The sequence below is a fragment of the Athene noctua genome, chromosome 1 (assembly GCF_965140245.1).
Source record: "Athene noctua chromosome 1, bAthNoc1.hap1.1, whole genome shotgun sequence".
Classification (NCBI taxonomy): Eukaryota; Metazoa; Chordata; class Aves; order Strigiformes; family Strigidae; genus Athene; species Athene noctua.
Genome location: NC_134037.1, coordinates 133,086,365 through 133,113,483, shown reverse-complemented (window position 1 = coordinate 133,113,483; position 27,119 = coordinate 133,086,365). Strand labels below are relative to the sequence as shown.

Genomic DNA, 27,119 nt, shown 5'->3' with positions numbered 1-27,119 from the left:
TACTTGCTGTATGTAATACTCCATTTTTATACTGATGTCTAACAATTTGCCACAAGAGTTTTTATTCTGTGTCTCTTGGACTTTAGAGATGCAGCAAGCTAGGACTTGGAGACTCTCCAGCAAGTCCACCAGAACAGACTTACTCTATCCACCTATGATTTCACAACATACATTCCTGCCATCTGTTTCTTTGAAAGCTTACAAATATTCCTACTTCTTTAGAGCACTGCTGAATTCTGAGATACTGAAGAATGTGAAATTACAGCTACAGTCTGCTGGAATACTTTCAGCGACAGATCATTTTTCTTCTATTTCAGCTATAATATAGCTGCTAGTAGGATATTCATGAATGGCAACAGTCCCCTACAAGATGTGATTATGGGGAAGATACACAAGATAAAAAAACCTTTTTTTCCAAATAGGCTTAATATTATAAGATTAGATCAAGAGTATAATGATAAGTAATGTTGTAAGTAGCAAGCCTACATGTTTCCACAATTTGAGGCATTTTTAGTGGATGGTTTGGAAACCACTGTGGATTTAGCCAAACTCAGTTCTGATCCCTTCAGGATCAAGGGTACTTCCTAGCTCACCTGATTGTTTATATACAGGATTTAGTGTACTAAAAATAGGCATTATGAGGATGTAGTCTGTTAACCCTAATAATATAGACCACAAATACAGCAGGCTAAATTATGGAATGTTGCTTTATTTTGATTTAGCAGTTTATATTTTTACTGCTGCCATTGTGGACTGAAAAATACTGAACCCTTTCACCTCACTATACTTGAGATCTGAGGCTGAAAGAATTTTCTAATGGTTCACTTTCTCTGCAGTGCCCAGTTAACAGTCCTGACCCAGCAGGCTATAATGAGTAATAAGCCTAAGCCATGCTTTGGGTTGGACAAAAAGAGGCAGTACTGCATATGATAAAACAAAATTTTATATCAAAAAGTATTCTTGCATTCATTTAATTTGTTCTCATGTGACTGTTCTGAGATACAGTAAGTAGACCTGCTGTTATGAGCACAAAAATCTAATTTTTCTGTTATTTCATATGGACATCTGACTCTCTAATGAGATCCAAACTGCATCTATGTAAAGATGCTGAATAAATTTAATATCACAAACTGTTTTAAAAGCCAGCTGCCGTGGCCTACGATATAAGAAACTTAAAGTCAGGTATTTTTATACAAAGGACTCCTTGCAAATACATGCTGAATAAACTTGCTGGATATATAGGAAATTTTTTTTTTTTTTTTTTAAGATTACAAATATACTAACTACTCTTGTTCTGTTTCATAGAAGACTAAGCTAAAAGTCCTGTCATTTCTATATTGGTCTATGTTACAAACCCCAAAGCATGCCATGGATTGTGAAAGCAGAATCTACTGACCAGCATTTCTCCATCAGACCAATCCAGGGGAAAGGCACTCTCCTTAACTAAGTGATGAAGTATGGCAACATCAAAGAGACTCGATCCATGCTTTCCACTGTTCAAAACTGGCTCCAGGTATTTCCAAAATGTTTCCAGGTCTTTGATAGCTTCGTCTTTCTTTCTTTTCTCTGCTTCTACAACTAACATTTATAAGTATTAGGTAAAGCATGATACAATGTCTCCCTTTTACAAAAGGCACAAATCATACGTTAGCCTTCCATAAGCACTGTTAAAATATTCTTATCCTGAAAGTCTCAGCAAAATCTGACACCCAACTTTGCGATTAAAAATGTCCAGGAAGATAAATCCTCAGTAAAACATGGTAGTTCCTTCAGATGAAATAAAAATCAAAACCAACACCACACCCCTACCCCTCCCCCCCCAAACTAAACAACAGCAGTGAATGTTTGAAACCCAGGAAATATAAAAATTCCAGGTTGCACTTTTCCAAAGCTACCAGAACATACACTGACAGACAAACCTGTTCTTTAATTATAGGGTAAGCAATCCTTATTATAACAAATTTTATTGGTGTGGAAATCGAGGCAAAAGGAGATTAAGGTACAGTATGACTATGGTTGTTTCCATTTTTACTGCATAGTAATGATCAACTTTTGAAGATATTCTAGTTACAATGAAAAGAAGTTCTCTCTTATAATCACACTCTGGAATCTAAGATCAACCATACTTTTTATAACCTAATTTAAGAGATATAAAGACACTAACCCTGCAGTGACTTCCTTTCATTTGGATTTATGGGTGCTCAGCACTTCTAAAACCTAAGTATGAAGGCCAAATACCTCAATTGTATAATTCTAGTGATCCCACAGGTTTAAAACAAAACAACTCGGTGAGACTGTGGACTCTTCAAAAAATGCTGATCTCCTTAAGGTTTTCCAAGTTACATACACCTCCTACAGCAGCCATCAGAAATGTTTGCCAATTAACCTATAAAATGGTTTTATCATGATTTGGAAGATATGTCCCATTGAGAAACTGGGTAGAAAACCTGGGAACTCTCTGCCAAAAGATTCTGTAGGCATAAGACATTCTCATGAGTTCAAGGCAAGACTAAAGAAGTACTTAGAAAACAAACAAACTAAATCCACTGACATTTACCAAAAAGACAAAACACATCAGGATTAGGAAAATTCACTGACTTGAAAATAACTGGTGGCTAAGTGATGTATGTATTGAGAAGTTTCATACATGTTTTATTACCCTTTTCCTTCCATTCCTTTCATCTCCTTTTCCTTGGGTATTAATTTATGAGCACTTCTGGAGATAGATCACTTCTTGACTGGATGGTCCCTTGATCTGTTCTATGCTCATAAGAGCTCATCTCAGTCACAGGACCATCCTTTCTCTTAGTTTTTCATCTGCTCATGAAAGATATCCTCTAACTCAGGATAACTCCTCACCCATGGCAATGTTCCCCTAACAAACTCAGCTTTGAAGATACATCTCAACAGTGTAACAGCATCTAGGGCTGCTCTGTCAATGGATTCACCTCTGCATTTTTGAATGAAAGGTGAATGGCACTGTTCTAATAACATTGTAGCTAGACATTCCTGTTTTACAATAGAATAGTAATAACATTTTACTAACTCTGTCCTATAGTTTAATAATAAACAACACAAAAATGTGTATAACACTTAGGCCTCCCCTTTCACAGAAACACCACAGTTTGCCAGGATCAACCATGAGATGCTTTACCCTTGACTGCCTCCTCCATTTTTTGTCTGCAATCCTAGGGCTTTTCTTTCCTCAAGTATATTTTCAACATGTAAACCGTCTCAGAATGCATTAAAGTTTTCATGAGTAACCCCCCAAAAAAGTGCAGGAGCTGGGAGACACTGTCAATACAGAAGAGATTTTGCACATCCCCACAGAGGAACTGAATTACCTTGAAATCATCAATAATAGAAATAAGACTGTACCCAGCAGTACATTACATGATTTTGGAAAAACATCAACAAAAAAAAAAACGTTATCACCATATAACAGTGGAAGAAAAACATCTAGTATATACTAATACACTGAATAGCAAATTCAAGCCACTGTGAAAACAGAAATCCTAGAATCACTAGGATGTGCCCAAGTCACATTTTTCCAGCAGAAACGGAGAAAAATTAATTCCATTTTGTCAGGCTCAGAGATTGGTCTGAGTTCTCTCATTAGCTCTCAGAAAAGCTGAATTAGTAGTAGCACAGTTATGAGGGTGATTAGAGGAACAGAAGAAAAACAGTATGAAAGGGTACTAAGCTCGTGACTTGGTAACTTCACAAAATAAAAGTCACTAGGGGATGCAAACACCTGGGAAGGAAAAGAACATGAAAGCTGTGGTCCCTAATCCATGATTCATGTGTATTCATGCTAAGAACAGAAACACTAACATAATTGCACTTACAGGCTAATGTCTTCCTGTCTAAAAGTTTCTCTGTACATTACTGAAATGATCAACCACAATCTATTTTTTAAGTCATTCAGCTATGAAATACTTGAGTTAATTCCTACTCCAAGGCACAATTAACTATACCTGTATCGCTGCTGACAGATGTTTGTCTTAATACAACCTTAAAAGCCTCAAAGACTCAATAATTCCTACCCAGTGTACTTCAGTACTTCACTAACCTCACCTGTGGAAAGTTTCTACCTGCTACATTATATTTTCTCCATTGCAACTTAAACTCTTTTTCTGTCCTAGCCTTTTACAGACTTGAAAACATTTATAATTACTCCACTACATCGTTAAGCCTACTCTTCTCATTTTTTTCCTCATAGATAAAATTTTATAGAACCCTAATAATTCTCTTCACCACCATTTGGAATTTTCCTGATTGGCACACATTTCTTACAAGGCCTTACATCACTGTTGATTTGCATGATAAGATTACTTCAGGTACTTTTAAGGATATATTCTCATATATAATCTGGATCAGGTACTTTTAAGGATATATTCTCATATATAATCTGGATCAGGTACTTTTAAGGATATATTCTCATATATAATCTGGAGATGGTATTTGGTTTTTTGTGGCATAGTGATATTGCTGAGTTATGTTCATTTGTGAAGTTAGCATGACAGCTTATCTTTCAAACCTGTTCTCTAGCCATGTTTCCTAGTCTTTATTTGTACATTTAATTATTCTTATATAAGCATACTGTATTGTCCATATTAAACAGAATAGTCTTTTTTCCAGATCATTCTCTATTCTTCCAAGAATATTTTGTATTTGAATCACACCGCTTTATTCCAACACCCACAACAATACCAAATAATACCAGACCCAGCACAAACTCCCCTTGAGTCCACTTCATGTATCCTTCTATTTGATAGCAAGCCTTTAACAGTTACTCTACAGAGGCTAAGAGTTTTGAATAAGACTGCGCCTACTATATATTTTCATCTAGACCTACCTTTCTCAGCATAGGCCATGTGAAATAGCCTTATTAAAATCCAAATATACAATACAGACTATTCCTCTGCTCAGAAGGTCAGTACTTCATTTTATAAGGAAATTGAACTTGTCTGGCATGGTTTTCCCTTGAACAGCGTACACTAGCTGTTACTCATGTCCTCATTTTTCTTTTAAGTGGTTATAAATTATTTGTTCCCGTATTTTTCCAGAAACAGAAATTAAGCAGATTATGGTGTCTTGGCTATTTGTGTTCCTTTCCTTCTTCCTCACAGCTCTTTTTCCACTATCTTACGTGTTCTCTATGAGTTCTCAAATATAAATGAGAATGGCAGGCAATTCTTTAAATAGAATACAATTTAAGTTAATCTGAATCAGCTGATCTGAAAAGTTTTCTAGCTTACCTGATCAGCATTCAGTCGTTTTACCTATTCCTCCACAATTTGTTGAAGCTGAATGTTTTTGCTACCAGCATTAATTGTGGTTAGTTATAACTATCACCTGTCTGCAATGGTATTTGTAGTGAACAGATAAGTCCCCCCACAACACACATGCCAACAAGTACAAAAAGCTGCCCAAAACACTACCCACAGCCAGCCTTCCTAGGATCACCTCCTGACAGTTCTTCCTCTCTGTTGAGCAACAGACAAACGTTTCTCTTGGTCCTCCTCCTGCATCCTGTTTTGTATCTTGGTGTTTCTGATTTTGTGTTAATAGGCTCATAATAAACATATATTCTTATTCCTAGTGATCTGACCTATTTCTAATTCTTAAATGCTTCCTTCTATCTGAGGTCCACAAAGAATGCATGGTTTAGTCAAGATGTTTTCTTACTATGCAACCTATCTTTTTTTTACTAATGAGGAAAACTTACTTTACTACCTATAACACTACTTTCACAAAATACTATCATCTATATTTAAATTTTTTCCCCTTCTAAAAGTTTCCTAACAAATTTTACTTACTAATTATCTAAGTTTACTAAAGTCTTCCTGCTATTACACATACATGACAAAAAGATAATACAATTTTGGACATATTTGGGGAAACCTTCAACACCAGCAGGTATTTCTAACTAAAATGAAAATAAACCAGCTTATGCTTTCTGCTCTCTGCACTTCCCACTATTTTCTAGTAAGATACTACCTTTAAATTTTACAAGTTCTAACAAAACTACAAGAAGCTGAAAATAATATTTGCCTCTCATTCTTTTCCCAGAGATAAGATTGCTCATATGAATTCAAACATGACATTACTTCTTGAGTCTATCAGTTGGTGTTGATTGCCTAAGTCTTAACCTCCTCTATGACTGATGTTGGCTCACCTCTGCACCTTTGGGGTGCAGATTCCCTAGAGTCCACACAGTGTAACCTGTAGCATTTGCCCTGAGGCAATATGAGTATCTCAGTTGGTCAATATGAACGGGAAGGAAGGAACAGCACACCAAGATAGTTCAGCCTTCACAACACTCAAGTAAATGGTTTGTTATTCATCAGCAGTCAGAAGTGAGTCACACCGTCCCATATCATGTCTTTATTTACTGGGTTGCTTGTGCCATCTCAACATTGTCAGAATCCATCACAAGGGATTTCCCAGCACCACAGAGAACATTGCAGAATGTCGGTATGCACAGTTACAATTGGAACCATAATTATTAGTAAAAACCACACGTATGAACAATCACAGCTACTGTCTGGGTTTGAGCTCAGAGGGCAACTGAGCACCACACAGCTGCTCACATTCCCCTTTCCCCTCAGCACTGAGAAGGAGAAAATAAGCAGAGATGCCACTCACTCCCCCTTTTTCTCCAGTGCTGAGAAGGAGGGAAACAAAAGATCCAGGAACTTGAGGTAAGGACAAAGAGGGATGATCTCATACTTTAAGGCACAAGCAAAAGACAGACTCGTTAGAATAATTTAAAAAAGAACATAAAGGCTAACAATGACAATACTTATAGTAGGGCCATGAGAAGCATTACCACATCTTGAAAGCACTTTCCCCCACCCCTCCCCCTTCTTCCCGGTCTCAGCTTTGCTCCCAATTTCTCCACCTCCCCTCCAGCAGCCCGGAGGCAGGGAATGGGGGGTATGTTCTGTCCTGCTGCTTCTTCCACCTCAGGGAAGGGAAATTTCTGGCATTCCTTCCCTGTTACAGCGTGGTCCCTCTCTTACAGGAGACGGTCCTCCACAAACCCACATCAGTCCCTTCCACAGGCACGTGGGTCACCCCTGCGTGTTACAATCCTCCCAGTGCCAAACTACAATAGCAGGGGCTTCCCAGTGTGTCTTGGCCTTCTCCAGACGCAGTCACCTGCTTCAGTGTGGGGCCCTCCATGGGCTGCAGGTCAGTCTCTGCTCCACTGCAGACCTCCACGGGTGGCAGGGGGGGCAGCCCTGCTGTCTCATCATGGGCTGCAGGGGAACCTCTGCTCTGGCACTCTCCCCCCCACTTCTCCTTTCTTCCACTGACCTCAGTGTTTGCATAGGTGTCCCCCTCATAACACTTCCTCACAACTCCAACTCCCCCTCCCAGGTTCTTCTGTTTAAATACGTTATCGCAGAGGTGCAGCCACCATTGTTAACTGGCTTGGCCTTGGTGCAGAGGTAGGTCTGCCTTGGAGCCACAGGATTTTTGAGAAGCTTCTCACAGAGGCCACTGCTGTAGCCCACTCCCCTGCTACCAAAACCCCCACCACCTACGCAAACCAGGACAGCTACCAACTTAGTTTTTTCACTTATGCTTATTTATCACCATACTTTGACTTATATTTAAAATAATTAAGGGCAGAAGGGACCTCAAACTCTTACTCAAAGCATGGTCAACAGGAAATTCAGACAACAGGCTCAAGGCTTTATCCAGCTCAGTCTTGAAAGCCTCCAAAGACAGAGATCCTACAACCTGTTGCAATGCTTGACTGCCTCTGGGGTAATTTCTGTCCATCAGTCTATCCACCCACATCCCCATACTCCTCCCCCCCTCCATGTTGCCGGATTCTTCTATTCCGGTTATAAAATCACAGAATGGTTGATGTTGAAAGGGACCTCTGGGGGTCATCTGGTCCAACGCCTCAGCTCATGCAGGATCACCTCGAGCAGGCTGCCCAGGATCATGTCCAGATGACTTCTGAAGACTCCAGGACCTCTCTGGCCAACCTGTGCCAGTGTTCAGTCACCCTCACAGTAAAAAAGTCTTTCCTTGTGTTCAGGTAAAACCTCCCATGTTTCAGTTTTTGCCACGGCCTTTTGTCCTGTCACTGAACACCACTGAAAAGAGCCTGGCTTCCTCTACTTTGCACCCTCACTTCAGGCATTTATACACATTGAGGAGATCCCTCTGGGCTTCCTTTTCTCCAGGGTAAACATTCCCAGCTCTCTTAGCCTCTGCTCATATGAAAGATGCTCCAATCCCTTAAACATCTTTGTGGTTGTTTGATGGAGTCTCTCCAGTAGCTCCATATCTCTTCTGTACTGGGAAGCCAGAAATGGGGACAGATCTCCAGGTGTGGCCTCACCAGTGCTGAGGAGAAAGGAAGGATCAACTCCCTTGACCTGATGCAGCCCAGGATACCATTAGCTAGTTTGCTACAAAGGCACATTGCTGGCTCATGTTCAATTTAGTGCCACCACCCTGATGTTCTTTTCTGCCAAGCTGTTTTGCAGCTGGTCAGCCTCCACCATGAACTGCTGCACTGGGTTATTCCTCCTCAGGTGCAGGACTTTGCTCTTGCCCTGGTTGAATTTTATGAGGTTCCTGCCAGCCAATTTCTCTAGCCTGTCAAGGTCCCTCTGAACAGCAACACAACCCTCTGGTGTGTCAGCCACTCCTCATAGTTTTGTATCAGAGTACTTGCCGACGGTATATTCTGCCCCACTATCCTAATTATTAATGAAGATGTTGAGCAGGACTCATATCACTGATCACTAGGCTCTGGGCCAGGCCACTCAGCCAGTTTTCAATCCACCTCAGTGTTTGCTAACCCAGCCCATACTCCATTAGTTTCTTTATGAAAAGACACTGCCAAAGGCCTTATTGAAGTCAAGGCAGACAATATTCACTGCTCTCCCCTCATCTACCAAGCCAGTCATGGTATCACAGAAGGCTATCAGGTTGGTTAAGAATGACTTCCCCTTGTGAACCTATGCTGACTGACCAACCTTTTGTCCTTCATGTGCTTGGAAATCGCTTTCAGGATTAGTTGTTCTACCATATTCCCAGGGACTGAGGTGAGTCTGAGCAGCCTTTAGTTCCATGAGTCCTCCTTCCTACCATTTCTGAAGAAAGAAGTGACACTTGCCTTCCTCCAGTTCTCAGGCACCTTTTCCAATTGCCATGATTGTTCAAAAAGTTACTGAGTGGCCTCAATGTGACATCACAGCCAGGTCCCTCAGTATTAGTGAGTGCATCCCATCAAGCTCCATGGACATACACATGTCATTTGCTTAAGTGTTCCCTGACTTGATCCTCTTCCACCAAGGGTTTATCTTCCTTGCTCCAGACTTTCCCCTTGTCTCTGGGCCTGGGATTTCCAAAGGCTGTTCACGATCACAACTTTCTTCTTCCATGTACCTCAAAATGAAGAGTCTTGCTCTGTGTTCTTGATAACCTTCTCAGAGGTGTTAGAAGGATGCTGTTAGGTGTCCTGTAAGCCCTCTTGTCTCCAGATCAAGCAAGCCAAGGTTCTTCAGTCACTCCTTATAGGGTGGCTATCTGCTGGACTCAGTCAAGTTTATTAGTATCTTTCTCGTACTATAGAGCCCAGAACTCTGTTCTTATGAGAGCCAAGTAACAGGAAATAACTACTTCCCTCAACCTACTGGCTGTGTTACTACTACAGCTCAGTATGGTTAGCCTTCACTGATGACTCCTATTTAGCTTGCTGTTCACTAGGATCCCAGTTCAAGAGAGGTGTTACAGCCTGGGGACAACTGACTACAATTACAGGGTGTTATTCTGTGGTGTATTCTTCTCTGGCTGGGGCCACAGTCCCCAAGTAGCCACCTGTGCACTTCCCTTGAAGTTACCAAATGAGCAAAGTTTGCTTAGCAATACACCTTCCTGGCTAACAATTCATATAAGTATACATTTGATAAACATTGCTCTTTGGTGGCTGCTGCAGTAAGCTATGGCTGCAACCACTGCCTGCTTAACTTGTCTCAGCTAGAAAGTAGAGAGAGGAGCTGGCTTTCTCAAACACTGGCAAACCATTTGGTTTGGTGACTGCCAAGGGCATTATCATTTCTGCACTGACAAACACAGATGCTCACAGGTAATATGCACAAACACAAGGCACAGAGAGGGAGAAGAATACAGCAGGAATAGTCTTTACTTGGATATAAAAGAGTCTTTTCCGCACAAATTTTGTTCTTATGACCAGATTACCTTCACGTGAAAGTAAAGATTCTCCTTGAAGTTTAGTTGCTTCCAGGTATGTCTGCAACGGTTTATAATTCTCAGAAGAAATTCTAATTACACTTGAAACATTAATCCCAAGATCAGACATCACAGGCAACAGCTGAGGGTTGTGGAAATCCAAAATTATAAAGTAATGATGGGCACCATCATCTGGTTCATCATCTGCTCAAAACACAACAAAACCAGATTAGAGCAAGGACATTCAACAGCTAAACAAGATTTTTTTCTTGATTGTATAGGATGCTGCAAATTAAGGTCAGAGAAACAGTCCTTTTATAACTTCATTGGGATAATTACAAGTTTCAAAACATTATGTGCATTAGACTGAAGTCTTCTGTAGGAAACCACCTAGAACTCAGCAGGAAGAATACAAGTCAGAAGTAATAATTGCTTGGAAAAGCACCAAAGAAAAACTGGAGAAGCTGATTATAACCAGAATGCTAGCTGTAGCAGCATTTCTGTAATTGCTTCTCTTTAAGGAGGAGTTCGTGTTAGTGTCAGGACATATTCACATGCTCTAATGATAGTTTAAGCTATCCTATTTCATCCTGCATAAAACTGGCCAGGGAGCACACACAAAGTTACTGTGTTTTAGATGAGAGATTACATTATCTGTAATAATTCTGAAGGATTAAGCTGCAGGTATGACCTGACTCACTGCTGACTGCTCCCTGCCCAACAGGTTCATGTTTGCTAGATGGACTCCCTGTCAAAATCCTCATCAGCTGGTAATACCAGCTCCCCCTAGCCCTTTCAGTTGGCAAGGGGCCTATCCAAATTCATCCTAAAGTGCAGATAAGATGTTTCATTGAGTGCCTGCCTTATGGTCTTATTAGTTCTGTAGAAATATGCATAGCATTATTTCAGAACCAAAGCAAAAGGTTAAGCATTATGTAAGGAAAAACGAGTCCTCCAGAACTCTAGTCTAAGTTAATTGTATAGATCCCCTCTACAGCCCATAGAGGAATGCAGGTAATACAAGGAGAAAGACACCTTTGGATACTGACACAAATGAATTTAATTACTCTGAAATCTTTCTGTAGAAAGGTTTTATGTAGGATTTGTTTAGCCACCTTCTTTTAGTCTTAAACATGCTAAAATATGTTGACATGCTACATATACCACATCTGTATTTTATTTCTTGGCTTGTACAATCCTAATACTGAACAGAACACAGCGCCCTCTGCAAATGCAAAGTGGCAATGCCTTAATATTGCCAAACAGATCTTGGCTTTTCAACACGGAACAAAACAAAGTACTCTGAAGCTAGGTTGCAAGATTTCTAGCAAGATTACCAGGAGTATATCTGCTTTTTTTACATACTAATGTATTTGTCTTCCTCTTCCACTTCTCCTCGTCGCTTCAGTTGGGTGTCCTTTTTAACAATGACTGGTACTAGAGGGCCTCCTTCCATCTTTTTTCCTTTCTTCTCTTTCTCGGCTGTTGTAGCACTATGGGTGTTCTTCTTGTCAGGGGTTTTAGCTTTCTCTTTCCCTCCATATTTTTCCTTTCGTTGCTCTTCTTTGGCCTGACAGATAAATAAACTAGGTTCTCATTGTAGCCTTTATGCAGAACAAGGGGCAGACTGCTGGAAAATTTTAGTAGTTCAATTTTTTTTATTTGAATACATTTCCCTTTCAGCCACTATAATGTTGATGTGGCAAAGCTGTCTTGAACACTCTGCTTTATCCTTCTCAAACACACCATTCAGTTTATTATATTCTTATAAATCATAGTGTTAAGACTTCACATTAAAAAGGAACTTTGAGATGTAGGTAGACATTATATCTACAAAACTAATGAAACGCATACTGGTAGAAAGACGAGTAAAGAATCCCTGCGTTTCAGTTACTACCACTGCAGCACTTGCATCAGCCAGAAACCTTCACTGGACTGAAGGAAAATAAGACAAAAATTCAATTTCTATTAAGTCTTTAGCATCTCTGTTAGCACTCTTGAGTATGGTGTAAAATGGTACCAGCATTATTTTTCTTTGATGTAAATATCTGTCTACTATAAACTTAAACCAGGAGTCTTGTGCTCATTTCACACAGGATATTACTCAGCCATTCTCATTATTTTCAAACAAAAACACCTACATTAAGTCCTGCTCAGTAATTTAAAAGTAAAGAATGAAAAAAGATTTTGTAGGTATCCCAAAGCCTCACACTATAAATCCAGAAAGCTCAGAGCCAGTCTAAAATTAAAATAATCCAAACTATATTAAGGTAAAGCAAGGTGCTGTAAGAGCAGGAAAGCCTCCACATTATTTTTTACCCAGCAGCAGTACTATACACTAACTATGCAAGAATGACATTTAAGGGTTGTAAAGCTAAATTAAATACAATAAAATGATATTAACTTAACTTACTGTTGCCATCCTGCTGGTGTCACTTTAAAGGCTATTAAAGCAAGGAGAAAAGCTCTCCATGCAAATGAGACAAGGCAGTTGACTCTACAGAGTTGCTTTCCCTACATCCAGCTGGAAAAGTAGACTTCCCAGCTGTAGAAGTTGTGTTTAGTACAAATTCAAAACCAAGCAGAAAATATTTTCCTGCTTCTCCCTTCATCATACCTTTCTTTCTGAAAAATTTAGAAGCAACTTAAAGAGATTCTTAAAACTATTTGTGCTGTGAAATGGGAGAATTGGATGTTTTCATTATTTTATTTCAAAGTTATTTGTCTTTGGACATTTCAAACCAAAGATTTTGATAGTACTACTCTGAATTCTAAGCTGATGAACACATCAAAACAGATGATACAATCATCAGGCTACAAAATTCACAACAAGCTTTATCTATTGCATCTGCATCATTTTATGTAAATAAGTCTCAGGTAAGCAGAGACATTTCTGAACTTGCCAAGATTCCAACGAAGATGACTAGTTGACCTTAATACCTCGGGAAGTAAAAGCCTCTCCTTCCTAGAATTCTTTCATTTTCCTTTCAGTGTCGTATTTCTCCTTCCCTACAAGGTACAGCTTTCTGTGGAGTTTCTAATCTTCTATTAGCTTTACATTCTGTAATTTTGTTATTTTAAGCTTCATGTTACAGAATCTTACTACCTCAGTTTTCCAATTCAGACATATTTGTCATCTTCATATTAATTTAAATGCATACACCTGTCAATTTAGGACAAGCTTCTGCTCCTAACGAACTACAGAAATTTCATAATTATTTTTGTTTATTCACTTGCTCTTTTTCTTCTGCCAATACATTGTATTAACCAGTGTCTATTCTAAAAAACAACAGTTACATGGGCTTTCTGAGAACTAATCTGCTAGTAAAATCCTGGTTTCAACCCCTGAGTTGTTGGCAATCAAACTTGTACTGTACAAGCTAGTTGGAAAGTATTAAAAATGTTATGGCAGACAATTTTAGAATTAGAATTCTAAATTAAAAGCCAGTTTCTGCCCATTCTGTACTACAGAGCATCTCATAATCAAAAGCTTTCCCAAATCTTGACTCTGTCTTTGTCCTTCAGCTGCTGCTCTCATATTTGCCTGTCATGCTTTGATGTAGATATAATTGAGAGGAGGTGACAACTTAGTCCAGAGTTCTTGGCTAAAACAGAGCAGAAATTATAAGTTCCAGAGATTCTTCAACCTTCCATATCGACCATCTTCAGATTCTTCAGGGAAATAAAATTATAGTTATAAGAGTAACCTCACCAAATCAAAGCTAAAGGCTCCATTTGAATATTGAAGGGCCTAATCTTTAAACTTCAAATCCTTGTTTTACAATTTACTTATCAGCATTGACTGATATCTAAGAGAAGCCATTTTTTCTCCATTCACTACAAAACATCTGCTCTGTAGCTTCAGCCTTTCAATTCCCTTTCAGGTTGAAAAAGCTTTTTTTCCCTAAGATTCTTCATGTATTTCCGTGGCTCATGTTATCATTTGATAATCAATTTTGTAACTGACTTATATGGGAAGAAGATAAAACTTTAATTTACTACCTAGCACTTAATGCTCTTGTGCTTGTGTGCTATACTTCATCTACCAATTATTCCCACAAATAAAATTATTGATAAAGAAATTTACAGACTTTTAAACTACAAGAAACTCATGAAACTGTTCTCTTCTTGTTTCTTTTACATGCATAGACTGCTTAGGTCTTCATACCATCACGTTCTGCCTTATAGTTTTTGATCAACTAACAGGGTAAGTTATTGCAGCAATTATATGAATTTCTGACAATGGTTTTCAGCTGCACGTACATTTGCTGGAAAAGGACTATAGCAAAGACCCATTATTCAGTAAGTTGCTGAAATGTACCACTGACAACTTTTTTTTTAATTACAGATGTTAGACAGCAAGTTCTGATCTGATTGTGATTCTGTGCAAGCTTGGTGAAATTATTCCTAGCAATCTGACCAAGGCAATCTTGGAGCTAGTAGTGACAATCTTGGAGAATATGTGAAAGTGAGTTTTGGGAACACTCAAAAATGTAGTACTCGGTTCTGAAAAGCAGACTTCAAGATATGAACTATTTGGAGATAGTTCAGAGTAGAGGAACAAGCATAATCAAAAACTAGAAACCATGGCATATATTTGAGTTTGTTTAGTTAAATATGTAATAGATTTCTGTAGAATGGAGGGTAAGAACTGTTATCCCACACACAGTGAGAAGTGAAGCAGTTTAAGTTAAAGCCATATTGATAAAGTTAGAAAACTTTTCCAAATGGCTAATTTGCAGAGATAGTTGAGCAGTAATACTGGTTGCTGCAGAAAAGCGGAAGTACAGCAATGTAAGGTTTTAAGCAGAGGTTCAAACATCTGCCAGGAACAGTTTATGTAAATTATATCCTGCCTTAGTGCCAGAGGATAGAATAGATAACTTCTCCAAATTTCCTCCAGAGAGGTGATTCATGGTAATAACTTCTTCCCAGTGCTGCTCTGCATCTATCCTTGATACCTCTCCTACCTTTACTTCAGCAGAGATATATTCAGGTGAAGCAAGTTTCTAGCTCTATTTCCTATTAGTCCTAAGACTCAGCTAAGACATTACTACTACTCACTCTAGCAAACAGTTCTTGCACAGTATTTTTTATTTTAATTTTTCTTTCCCTGTCTCACCTGCATTTGAGTAATTGAGAACTTCTTCCCCAAAATCTAACTCAAAAAGATAAATTTCTATTCACAGTTCTTTTCAATTACAGATCTAGGAAGTCAAGCATGAGGAGAAAGATGAATTTATGTAAACAACACTAGAAGAGAAGTGTCTTCACAAAGTTAATTAAACATCCTCTCCAAGGCATACTGTAGTACCTTCTTTTCAGCTTCTCTTCTCTGAAGGTCCTTCTGTTTGAGACAAAGCAGTTGAAATTTCAACAGCTTTCCAGTTAGTGTTACAGGAATTTCTTCACCACTATCCAGAATGGCTTTGGCTACTTCTATCACCTGCAGAGGAAAAAAAAAGACAAAAATAACTACTGTATACTTTTAATATTGCATTTGACATATTTTGCATGCTGAAATGAGGAAGGGCTATCTCACATTGTACAATCCATGGGTCAAAAAGGCCACACTTTCAGAAAAACAACATATCAGTAAGATGAATAGCTATTCTTTGGTTCCTAGGACCTCTAATGAAGTTATATCTGCTGTATTATGAGATAAAACTATAATGGAGAAAATGTCTCTGATTTATGTAAAGGCCAACAGACACACAATTCTCAGAGTAAAATGTCATTTTTTTAGGTTTTAAACAAAGAAGCAATATTAAGCAACTACTTATTATAAAGTAATAAATTTAAAAGCATTTAACAGATAGCAAATCAAGGGGAATAGTTTGGAGTCCTGTTTACAAAGTGACTAGTGTCTGAGGCACCAGCCCTGAATGAAAGATAAAAACTACTTGAAGGGAATCTGAGAGGGTCTCTCCTGGTGAAAATATACCCCCCCTCCCTGTGTAATTCTGATTCTGTTGGTATGCAGCCTAATTGGGGTGAAATAAGGCTATTGAGTTTTCTTAGGGTGATGACAGCAGCGGGAACATACAGCTGCATTGTCCAGATGTGTGGCATTGACAGGCTGTTTTATGACTATGTTTTTTACAGCTTGTTTCCACTAAAATTCATACAACTCACTAACATCTGGGCCGTTTTCCTTGGAGCCTCATAACCACTTTATTTACTGCGAAAAAAATAAAATAACATAAAAATACCATAAAAAGTTGTTATATGTTTCTTTTCACTTGTGTTGTCTCTGTAATAAAGTTCACCTATGTAGGAAGGGATGTTGAGGAATAATATAACCATAATATTTTCCTACTTTTGTTTTTAAGCGACCATCAGCTTTATTTATAACCATGGACTGAATTAGGTGTTGCTCAAATATTCTGACATGTTTCTCTTTTCCCCTCTTGGAGCAATTACAGTTGGGCACATATGGTGTCAATTTTGCTTGCTAACATTCAGACAATGAAGGTGTACACTGCATCTCACTGAACTGTGTCTTGTCTAATGCAAACACCACCATTAGCTTTGAGCTTTCATAGCTTCTTGGCCAGCTTAGAAATTTTTCACTTCTCAAGTAAAACCTAGGCAAGCAAACACAGCCACTAAAAATGCTTCTCTGAATCAAGGCAAAATGAATCCAGACTATTATATGCCAAATCACTGTTTCATACAAATGAAAGCAAAGTGCAGAAAAAGTAATCTCTTAAAATTCAGATTTTTCTGAATCATGTAACAGGGAGACAAAACCACCAAAATATTTGCATTTATAAATCCTCCCAAAACAAACCTGCCCCTCCAACACTAATAAACCTGATGATCTTAACATACACACAGGAAAATACATCATGGTTAAACTCAGTTCTACTCTGCATCTTTCATATTCAGACTAAGATTACTTACTGGTCACTATCTCAACAAGCCATCCATAGGTGGCTTCTGTAAAGACCCCCATTGACTTCAGAGTCACAGCAGAAAATCAAGGGTATGATAAGAACAGACTTAAAAACTCCCAAAGATCGTAGGCACACTAGAAACTACTAGCTATTCCAACAAAAAATAGTCACCCAGAGCTAGCTACACAAACCTGCCCTCTGAAAGACAGAGACTTAGGTAGAAATATCACAGTAATTTCCCTTAGAGAGAAAAATTCTCTTTTTTTTTCCAGAAGTGGTATTAACAGCCTATGGGAAGCAATGCTTCCCAATTGTCTAATTAGACAAGTTACACATTTCTTGAAACACAATAGAGGGAAAATGGAGGGATTCTGGAAGGATTCCTGAGAAGCATATACATAGTAACCTGGCTTGATGGCAGCTGCTGATTTATTGTTCATGGAAGAAGGAAGGAACGTTTAGGCTCTTTTACAACCCATTCTTCCTGAGAAGTTCAAAGCATTTTACCAGTCAAAAGCAATGCATCATGACTATTCCTATTTTGTAGAGAGAGAATGCAGAAATGAAGAGACTTGTCCAAAGTCTATAGTGAGCTGGACAACTCTGAGTGGGTGGGAAGGACAAATTTTCTTACATGAGGCATTAGAGAGGCATACACCAAACTATTTAACAGGAGTACATTCCATGACTGCAGAGAGAGGTCAGACAAATAAGACACAACAAAATGAGCACACGACATTTGGCAATACGAAGAAAGCAATGTAAAATCTGTTTTATGCATAAGCAAATAAAAAGCAATCCTTCATCGCTGCTAGTTTAGAGACAGAACATGGATCTATCCATGCACTGTAAATAAATTAAATTTAGTACATTTATGCATGTTTACTTCATCTGTGGTCCTGTGAATTATGAAGGCACCTGGCATAAACAGTTAAGAACCCAGAGAGCCTCAATAAAAAAAAAGCTGAAGACAAAGACTTGGTAGGAGTACAGAGGGAATTTTTTCAGATACTACAAAGTGGATTCATTTCAGATTGGCTATACTTCATCCCGCCAGTGATGACCTTTTACTTGTGTGAGAAACCATGGAAACTTGGATGGACAAACTCAGTTAGGTAGGGCCTCTTTTCCTTTAAAGGAAGAGGAAACTTAGCATTCCTCACACAGCAGGGGTCACATTTGTGAAGTGCAGAAAGTCTTCAGTGGTGCAGTATTTGGTCTCATATGGTGGCAGCATGAACCACGCAGAGATTTAGCTGCCTGGTGCAAAGGGCATAGATTTCAAGCCATTCAAACACTGCACGAGTGCTTGTAAGCGACACTATACTATTGGCAGATGCTAGCACCAGATAGGAGACAGGTCTTAAAAGTTGGGGAAACATTTAAAGTCAAAGTCTTTATGGTATCCTTTGAAATGCCTCCTTTTCAATATAAACACTGTGGCTGCTAAATCATAATAGCTTTCAAAGTGATAAATTGCATTACCAACTTCCACAGCTTTATCACTACTTGGAAACAGTAACATCACTGGCTATGAATAGTGGTCAGCCCACTTCACAGTGTAGTTCTCCCATATCCAGGGTGAGCTTTCTAAAGCCCTGTCTTCCCTCTTGTTCTTGAAACAATAAGAAATGCAGGCCACCACATATATCTCTCTCACATAACACTTCCTAAAAGAAACATAATGGTTCCTAGAAGAACTTCTCAGTAATTCAAATCCCTTAGTAACTGACACAGTTCAAGTCAATTTGAAGCAGAAGAACTATCAGTCAAGAGGCTATACGTACCAAACAAGTTATTATTTACTGTTCAGATGTACTTTCCTGAGCAAGCTAATAAAAGCAGGGGGGAAAAAAAGTGATTTTCACTTATTACAATCTGCCATCAGTATCATGAATCCCTCACAAGCAGCTTTCAAGACAGACTAGGGAACAAAAGCTGCATGTGTCATACCGACAAATCTCTTTTGTCCAAAGAAGACTTTACACATACTATTAAATATTTCTGAATCTGCTGATTTCATTTCACTGACCATAGCATATAGATCAATTATTTTGAAAGAATACCAGGCAGGCACTGATTTAACTGAAACAACTTCTTTCAGATCACACTTGCAGTGTGTTGAAAGGCAATTTAGTCTCCGCTATCAGACCATTCACCTACTTTCATTTGTCCTCTCAGAACCTCTTCCCAACTATGATGTTAAAAGATCACTTGCTTAATCATTATCCTTCACTGGTGAATCAATGACTCACAATCTGAGTTGAGCTTAAGGACTCATGTAAATCAGTTGCATATCTGAACAGAGCTCCATATAGAACTTACATACCCAACAAGGTAGACTGTAAAACTTAAGCTAAGCCAGTGAATCATCTTCATTAATCAGTGAAGACTACCAACATGTATTCCAGAGAACTAAAAATTAAAGTGAATTTGATGACTCCTCCTGCCCCTCAGAGTCCTTTTTGAACAAACCCACTAAAATAAGAATAGGACACTTTCACTATTGAGCAGCACTGAGCAATTACATATTGTTTATGTAGTAAATAATTGCTTTTCAGTTGTGAGAACACTTCTGAAAGCAGCAGCAATGGCTGCTTGTGCCCTAGAAAAATGTCTTGGTGCTCATACGAGTGAGTCTGTTTTTTTGCCAAAGCACAACACACCATGTTCTGGTCAGCAGAAACCTATTTAGAAATATCCACTGCAAGAACATTTGCTCTTTAAACCTCTCTCTACAGAAAATGTGCAACCTGAGGGCATTTAATCTCAGCAATGCAGAATGAGAACTTTCTAAGACCTGGGTTCAGCATATGTGTCTTGGTGTTACAAGTACTTAAATGCTTTAAGGGAAGTAAAAATAAAAAAATACATTACATATAAATTAGGATGATGTTTCACCTTGGCTTTATCAAAGAGCTCTCACCATCTATGACATGTATCTCCTATGGCCACCTAACTGCAATCAAAATGAATTGTTTTAAGGGAGGACAAAATACAATACAAATATCCAGTGATTCCAAAGATCAGCCTCTAGCATTGCGATCTCTAGAAGGAGTTTTATGCACAGAGGTTCTCATGTGACCCTTCAGATACCTGTTTTCTTTTAACACTCCAATTGGGGGAGATAGTTGAAATAGGATTTAAGTGATTTCTGAAGAACTCCTACAGAATCCAGACCTTTTTACAAAGAGAGGACAGACCAGTTCACTGTGATCTGTGCTCAGAAGAAAAGTTATATTGCTATGATCAAATCTTGAAATGTTTACATTTCAGTGGTATGAAACTGCCCAGCAAGTCTTTCCATTATGGAGTAGAATATTTTATGCTTCCAAGAAGCAAATTGTCTCTAGGAATTCCAGCCAACTGGATCCGTACAATGAACATTACAAAGCTAATGGATTTAGTCACGCTTCTAACATTGCATCTGGCTAGGAAGAGAACCCAATCAGAGGGTAACAAAAAGATTTAAGAAGCAAAGTTGTCTCATCAACCCTTGTGCTGGCAGAACCTGTCTATCTGTATCTTGCCAGAGTTTCCTAAGCCACCTCTGAACTCATGAGCCTCAAAGTCCCAATGGTCTTGCAGGCTTCACACCACAAAACTCCTAGACAGGATCTTTCCACCTTGGTCCAGCTTTGCAACAGAGCTTTGGGCATTTTTTTTTTTTTTTTATTTCCTTTGGTAACAAACAATTTTGGGATTAGTTCCTCTACTTGAGAAAAACGTCTTTCACTATTGCCCTTAATCAACCAGTTCTAGTCATCTGCAATTTTTGAAGGCAACAAAACAGAGAATAGCATTTCCTCTGGTTACTCCAGAGGGTGCCTCTACCAATTTAAGGATGACATTCCTACAGACATAATTGCTGTTTGCTCTAGTTACACAGAAATTTCAACAAACCGTGTACAGAAAAAGCAGGAGATTTTATACCAAGCTGCATGCATGCAGGAAACCTTTTAATCAAGGAAGTAAAAAAACCAAGGTCTCACCAGTGTTCTAAAGCAGGTTTTAAACAGACAGATGAATTTCAAAAGGTATCAAGTTTCCTTCCTAGAAAATAAATCATCAACAATTTTAAGTTTTAAGAATGACCTCATCCCAAATAATTACAACTAACAGTAGTAAAATAATAATACATGGAGAGGGCATTGCTTCTAGAATCAGGATTATGAAGAAGAGTTGCTATTCTGAAATGGAAAGAAAAGATTAACCTGTTCAATTGTCCGATGTAAATAATAGAACCTGATCTCTCAGATTTTAGAAAATGGAAAATTAGAAGACATGGATTGTTTTCCTGCAGGAGCTCAAGACTTTTTGCCTCAGTTTCAGAATTTAGAAATCCTGGTGGTACTTAACATGACATATTGACCTTTGAGAGGTCCCTGAAAAGGGATACTGGAGAGACTTTAGCAATGGGTTGACTACAATTTCTAGGACTGACTGGTTCATAGCAACAACAGTTCAGTCTCATAGAATAAATAAATGCCAGAGGGAAGGCATATAATTTAGTAACTCAAAGGACTACACAGGCCACTATTTATCATTAAGTGGCATTAGATGCTCTGACAATGGCAAAGCCTGATGCAAAGACATGATGGTATGTCTTTACTCTGAGCAGTATTTTATTCCTTTTATGTGGCATGGGTTTCCTATATTTGAAATAAAAATCCCTTTGCCATTATCTGAGGCTTAGAACTACTTACCTGATCTTACACAGACCCCTCCAATGCCTCTAGGATGATCTAGGTCATGAAGACATCTGTACTGGACTGGCATATGGAACACAGGACTAAGCTGCTCTTTATTGTTCTGGAAAGGCAGCTGAATCCAGGTGAATGCTTTTTCTTTGGTCAGGACATTTTCTTTTGTTTCAGTTTGGCTGAGTTATGAGAAAGCATTTGACAAGATATTCTACTGTCTTGGATATTTGTGCTAGCAAGGCAATTGTCTATCCAAGCAATTTAGCAAACACTAAGAAGTCCACCAGTAAAAGGAATCATGAAGTTAGAACTAAGGTGAGAAGGACAGATGGAAGCTCACATAACTTTTTCTCAGTGAGTTCTAGTAAAATCTTCAAGATGTAGGAAACCTTGGACTACCTGAACATTATCTAGGAGGAATGTGGATAACGCAAGTTTGAAGTTCATCTGAAGATGCCAAAGATTAGTGACCTGAGGTGTGACACTATCTGTTTGGAATAGTTTGGCATAGCCATAAATTGGCAGCAGAGCAAACTGAATTGCCTGTAAAGGTCTCCTGTGAGATAAAGAGGGGGGTAAATCTAACCTCAGCTGATAACACAGACACTGGTAGTCTTTCATAAGGCTCACTCATATTGGTATTTACAAACTGCTGAAGACCAGTGGGAGATGTGAAAATTGCTAAACCTAAGCTAATGGTTTTTTTAGCATCCTTTTAAGTAAACTGACCTAAATACTTAGACCCAGGAGGCAGAGTAGTTAAACTCTCCTCAGAAGACAATAAATATCCTGGGTAAATGTACCATCTCATGTGGTGTGATCATTTACAAAACATACTGCATTCTGTACCATGATGTACCTGGTAGGAACTTGGTAACAGATAGAGCAGAGCTGAAAACAGATGAGTAGATAAGTGCCCACAGCAGGACTTAAAGTCCCTTACCCTTCCCTGGAGCCAGTACATCCCTAAAAGACAACTTAATTTAATAACAGTTGCCAACTGTTTCCTGAGCATTGATCCCCTGCATATCCATACAGCGTAAGGGCCAAGTCCTTCTGCAATAAAATTCTCTTAACTTGCATCCACACAACAGCACTTGACAAAGGCTGACTGGAGAACTGTTTCCTTTTATTATGGCGTTTAAGACTGCACTATTTATTTTGCTCTGTACTGGAATGAAAAATAAATTTAAATCTTTCTATCCTTCTGACCATTCAGCATGGCTGCCAAAGTTGTTTTTACTATCAAACCCTTTCATCAAAACAATGACACCAGACAAATTTTGGCTCCCAAGCTGTTCCATTTTACAATAACTTTAAAAAGTAATTTTGTTCTACAGTGCAATGAAAACAAAATCTAACTTCTATTAAAAAAACAGAATTCTATTGACATGCATTTTTAGACTGAGAAGGTTGCGTTTTAACGTGATTGTCTCTACTTTTGAGAAAGCCTGTTCTTGACCACAACCTCTCTGATGGTGTTTTGTCAAAATCCATGCACTTCCACAAAAATGTCATCTTTAATTATATGTTTCCACAAGAAACCAAAAGGTTTCTTAAAAAAATACTGCTGATTAACATTATTTCTGAAACCTTTCTTCAGTAACACATATCTTGGCTACTAACAAGTCTTTGCTCTGCTCCAGATTCCACAAAACTCACAACAGCTTGTACTTCTTGGGTGAAAATATTCCTTGCCATTAAGTGTTATGTCTGTGACATTAAGAGTTCAGTTTTCACATCAAGCTGAAACAAAAACTCTTGATTTTTCTACCCTAGGAATTTATTATAACATCCTTAAAAATAAATGCATACTCCTTGTCCCCAGTGCTGCCTTTTTTTTCCTAGGACACTGAAGCCACAAATGGTGAGAGAGCTTAAAAAAAAGGGATTAAGATATTTTTAGAGACAATGATGAGAGAGTCTGAAAAAGGGACTATAAGGTAATTGAAAGGTATGAGGTATTTAAGATCTACTGAAGAAAGGACATAAAAATTATTTAGAAATAGAATACCTATTCTTAACTGATTTCTTCAATGAAATTCATGCTATTGGGGTGAGTAATAGAATTCTGAGTAATTAGGCATATGCACATACATTTTTAATATATATTTTAAGTGTATCTATTAAATAACTATATATAATTCTATACCAAATAATTATACACAAAGCATATATAATTTCATAATACAATAATTTATGAATAATCATAAATAAAAGTTCATAATACAGTAAGATATGCTCAGTTCCAGTCTAAAGTGGACGTCTTTACATCATGACATGACCCGCACTTCAAATAGTCTTATGAGCAGCAATCCTCACTTCCTAAGTCCACATTCTACACACTTCTAACAAAGCACTAATTCACAGAAATGTTTCAAGACTGCTTTAGATCCACTGCTTCCTGGCTAAATTAATTCACCTTTTTGCACTTTAGCTTATTATTGTTTTTACTATCCTACAGAACTTCTTAATGTCTTGGGCTATGTATTTTTTGTCGGGAGTGACAGGAGAGGAACCTGTGTCATTTACACCTAGAAAAGCCAAGGATCCTTCTGTTTCTGTTACAGCCTATTGCCTGTTAAGACAAGAAGTACTGTGAACATTACATAATTTCCCAAGGATTCTGACAGTACAATCTTAGGGAAAAAACCAAACCAAAGAGAAATCCCATGTACCTTATAAAAGATTTTAAAACAATGCAAGATTTTATTTCTAACCAATAACCTTTTAGTCCTCAAAATAAGCTGTACAAAGCATGACCTAATTAAGATTTACATGCAAGCACTCAACTGAACATGTATTTTAATGGCAAAACTGTGCATATTATGCTTGGCAGTAGAAGGATTTAATCTGGGGGGTCTCTTTGGTTTGTTTGTTGAAACTGCACAATGAGGTTGGTATCTCAAAATGCCTGATGATATGGGTTGGCAGTTATGTGTCGTGACTCAGACAGCAAAACTGGCACTTGTCCTGCTTTTATCAATCCAGAAGTTTGAAGTATCTGAGTTGATTCTACTTCCCTGTTAGTAAGGAGGTAAAATAAATTGAGGTTTTGTATGAGAACCATCTACCACACACATTTGGAAGGAAGTCAACAGGGGAATCAAACAGGTCCTGTGCTCAGCCAGTAATGACAAGCAGCCGAACAGTTTGTAATCAAAATTCTATATTCTCTTCTGTTGAAATATTAACAGTTCCAGCGTGTGACATGCAAGCTAATGTTTGCTTGCTTCTCACATACAAGAAGCAAATAGAGATCATTCAGTCCAATCATAAGGGTAACAAGATCCTGGATAGTCTGATATAAGAGTTCTCACTATTTCAGATTTAAGGAAGAAAAGAAAGAAAAAAGACAAAGACAACATATTTCCCCAGAGATAAGGATAATAGATTTCATTTTTTTAAACTGTAGCCAGATCAAAATATCATTAACATGGCATTGTTCTGATATTAAATGGAAACAGTAGAAGAATCAAAAAAGATGCAGGAAAAGCAGGGCTAATCAGTGATTGTTCTGCTCTATATTTGGAAAAACAACAGATAAAATGGTTGTATCACTTGATTAATAAGCAGTTATTTCATACCATATCAATAGAAAGCTGCGAAAAGTCAGTTTTTAAAGCTAAGCATACTGAAAACCAGTAGACCTGGACAACATAAAGAAGTATTAAAAACAGGTAGCTGAGGAGTTCTTTACATGATGAATACTGACTTTAACCAACTCTTGGAGAACAAGGGCAGTTTTAAAGCAAATAAAATAAAACCAAATGTCACATTAATGCTTAAGAAAGGGAAACTAGTATTTTAAGTACTGGCAACGTAAAGCTGATCATTGCAGAATAACAGAAAAGATGGTATTATTTCCTTGATGTCCTAACAGAGTATTCAATGAACAACAAATAAAAGGAAGATGAAATAATTACTATCAATTTCATTCCTTTTGGGAGAAAAAAAAAAAAAAAAGGTGGCGGCCTTTTCACAGAGGGAATAGCTTTCTCTGGTAAGACTGCAATTGTAGTTGAAACAGATAATATGATACAGTGAAAAGCAGAACTCCCTAAGTATTTTTGACTGTTGATCCAGATAGTAGTAACAAAGATTAAAACTCATCAACTGACAGATCTAAAAATGCAATTACAAAGGGTCATCATCAAATGGGTAAATTTCTTGCAGGGTCTGAAGCATACAACATGCTAAGACTATTTTATTTAAAAGTTTGTCAGTGATCTGGGAAAAGACAAAGTCTTCAATTATAAGATCTTCAGAAGATACTATAACCATGGGAGATACAAAGAATGTAGTGGAAAACTCATTCATACAACAGAAATTTGGTTAATGTAGTTAGTATAGTGCAAGAAAGCAACATGAGTTGATTTTGTTAAATTACAAGACTTAGAAAACAGGCCAAATTTAGAGGATGGAGAACCTGTGAAGTGGTAACTTTGGGAAGGACTCACTGGTCAAGGATGAACCAATCAATCAGAAGTAGCTCTCAGTCAAGGCAGCAGCCAAAATAATTTATGCAACCTTCAGATTTGTATAAAGCAAGCTATCCAAAAGGAGTACATGCATTATGTTATGCTTGTATTTGATATGCATTCAACAAAAACACTAAGTCCATTCACTGTCCACAATCAAATAAAACTAATGAATCATAAATGTTTGCTAGAGAAGATTCAGAGAAATTATTAAAGAATTTAAAAAAAACATGAAGGAATTTATTACACATCGCTAAATAGAAAACTTAAGGGACAATTTGAACACAATCTCAAAGTTTCTACACAGAGAAGATTAATTGCAAGATTTTATTTAATTTAGTAAATATAGCTGTAAGCCACACATTGAAACATAGATTGACACTGAAACTAGAAGTAACTTATCAGGAAAGGTCCTCCCCAGAAACAAATTAAGTTGTAGCAGACTCTCAATTGTTTCCAATTATTTAGAAAAAACACCCAATCTTGATTTTAAAAATGTCAACACACAGATGATTTTTGAAAAAAATCCTGTGATACGTGCTACAGTTCACAATAGTCTCTTCTGCCAAGCAAATGTATCTCTCTACTAATTTCACAGAACATAAACCAAACTGGTGATGCCAGCATTGGTAAGAAATCCAACTCCTGGGCTACAGTGTTCAGAAATTTTCTTGTCAATAGCCTTTCTCACAAAAAAAAAAAAAAAAAAAAGAATCAAAACGATGTAGTACTCTCATTTTGTGCATATTCATTTATTTATTTCTGCAGCATTCACTATGGTCTCATGGGAAACCGTATCATATCTGCAC

General features: G+C 37.9%; 1 protein-coding gene across 1 annotated transcript in view; it reads right to left on the bottom strand.

Moving 5' to 3' along the window:
• Window positions 1-27,119, bottom strand: part of SPAG17 (sperm associated antigen 17) — a 116,463-nt gene that overhangs the window by 75,774 nt on the left and 13,570 nt on the right. Inside the window, exons 4-7 of the mRNA XM_074896797.1 lie at window positions 15,542-15,673; window positions 11,593-11,797; window positions 10,237-10,431; window positions 1,397-1,578 (exon numbers count right to left, since the gene is read on the bottom strand). Of these exons, the coding sequence (XP_074752898.1) occupies window positions 1,397-1,578; window positions 10,237-10,431; window positions 11,593-11,797; window positions 15,542-15,673 (714 nt within the window). The remainder of the gene's footprint in view (window positions 1-1,396; window positions 1,579-10,236; window positions 10,432-11,592; window positions 11,798-15,541; window positions 15,674-27,119) is intronic.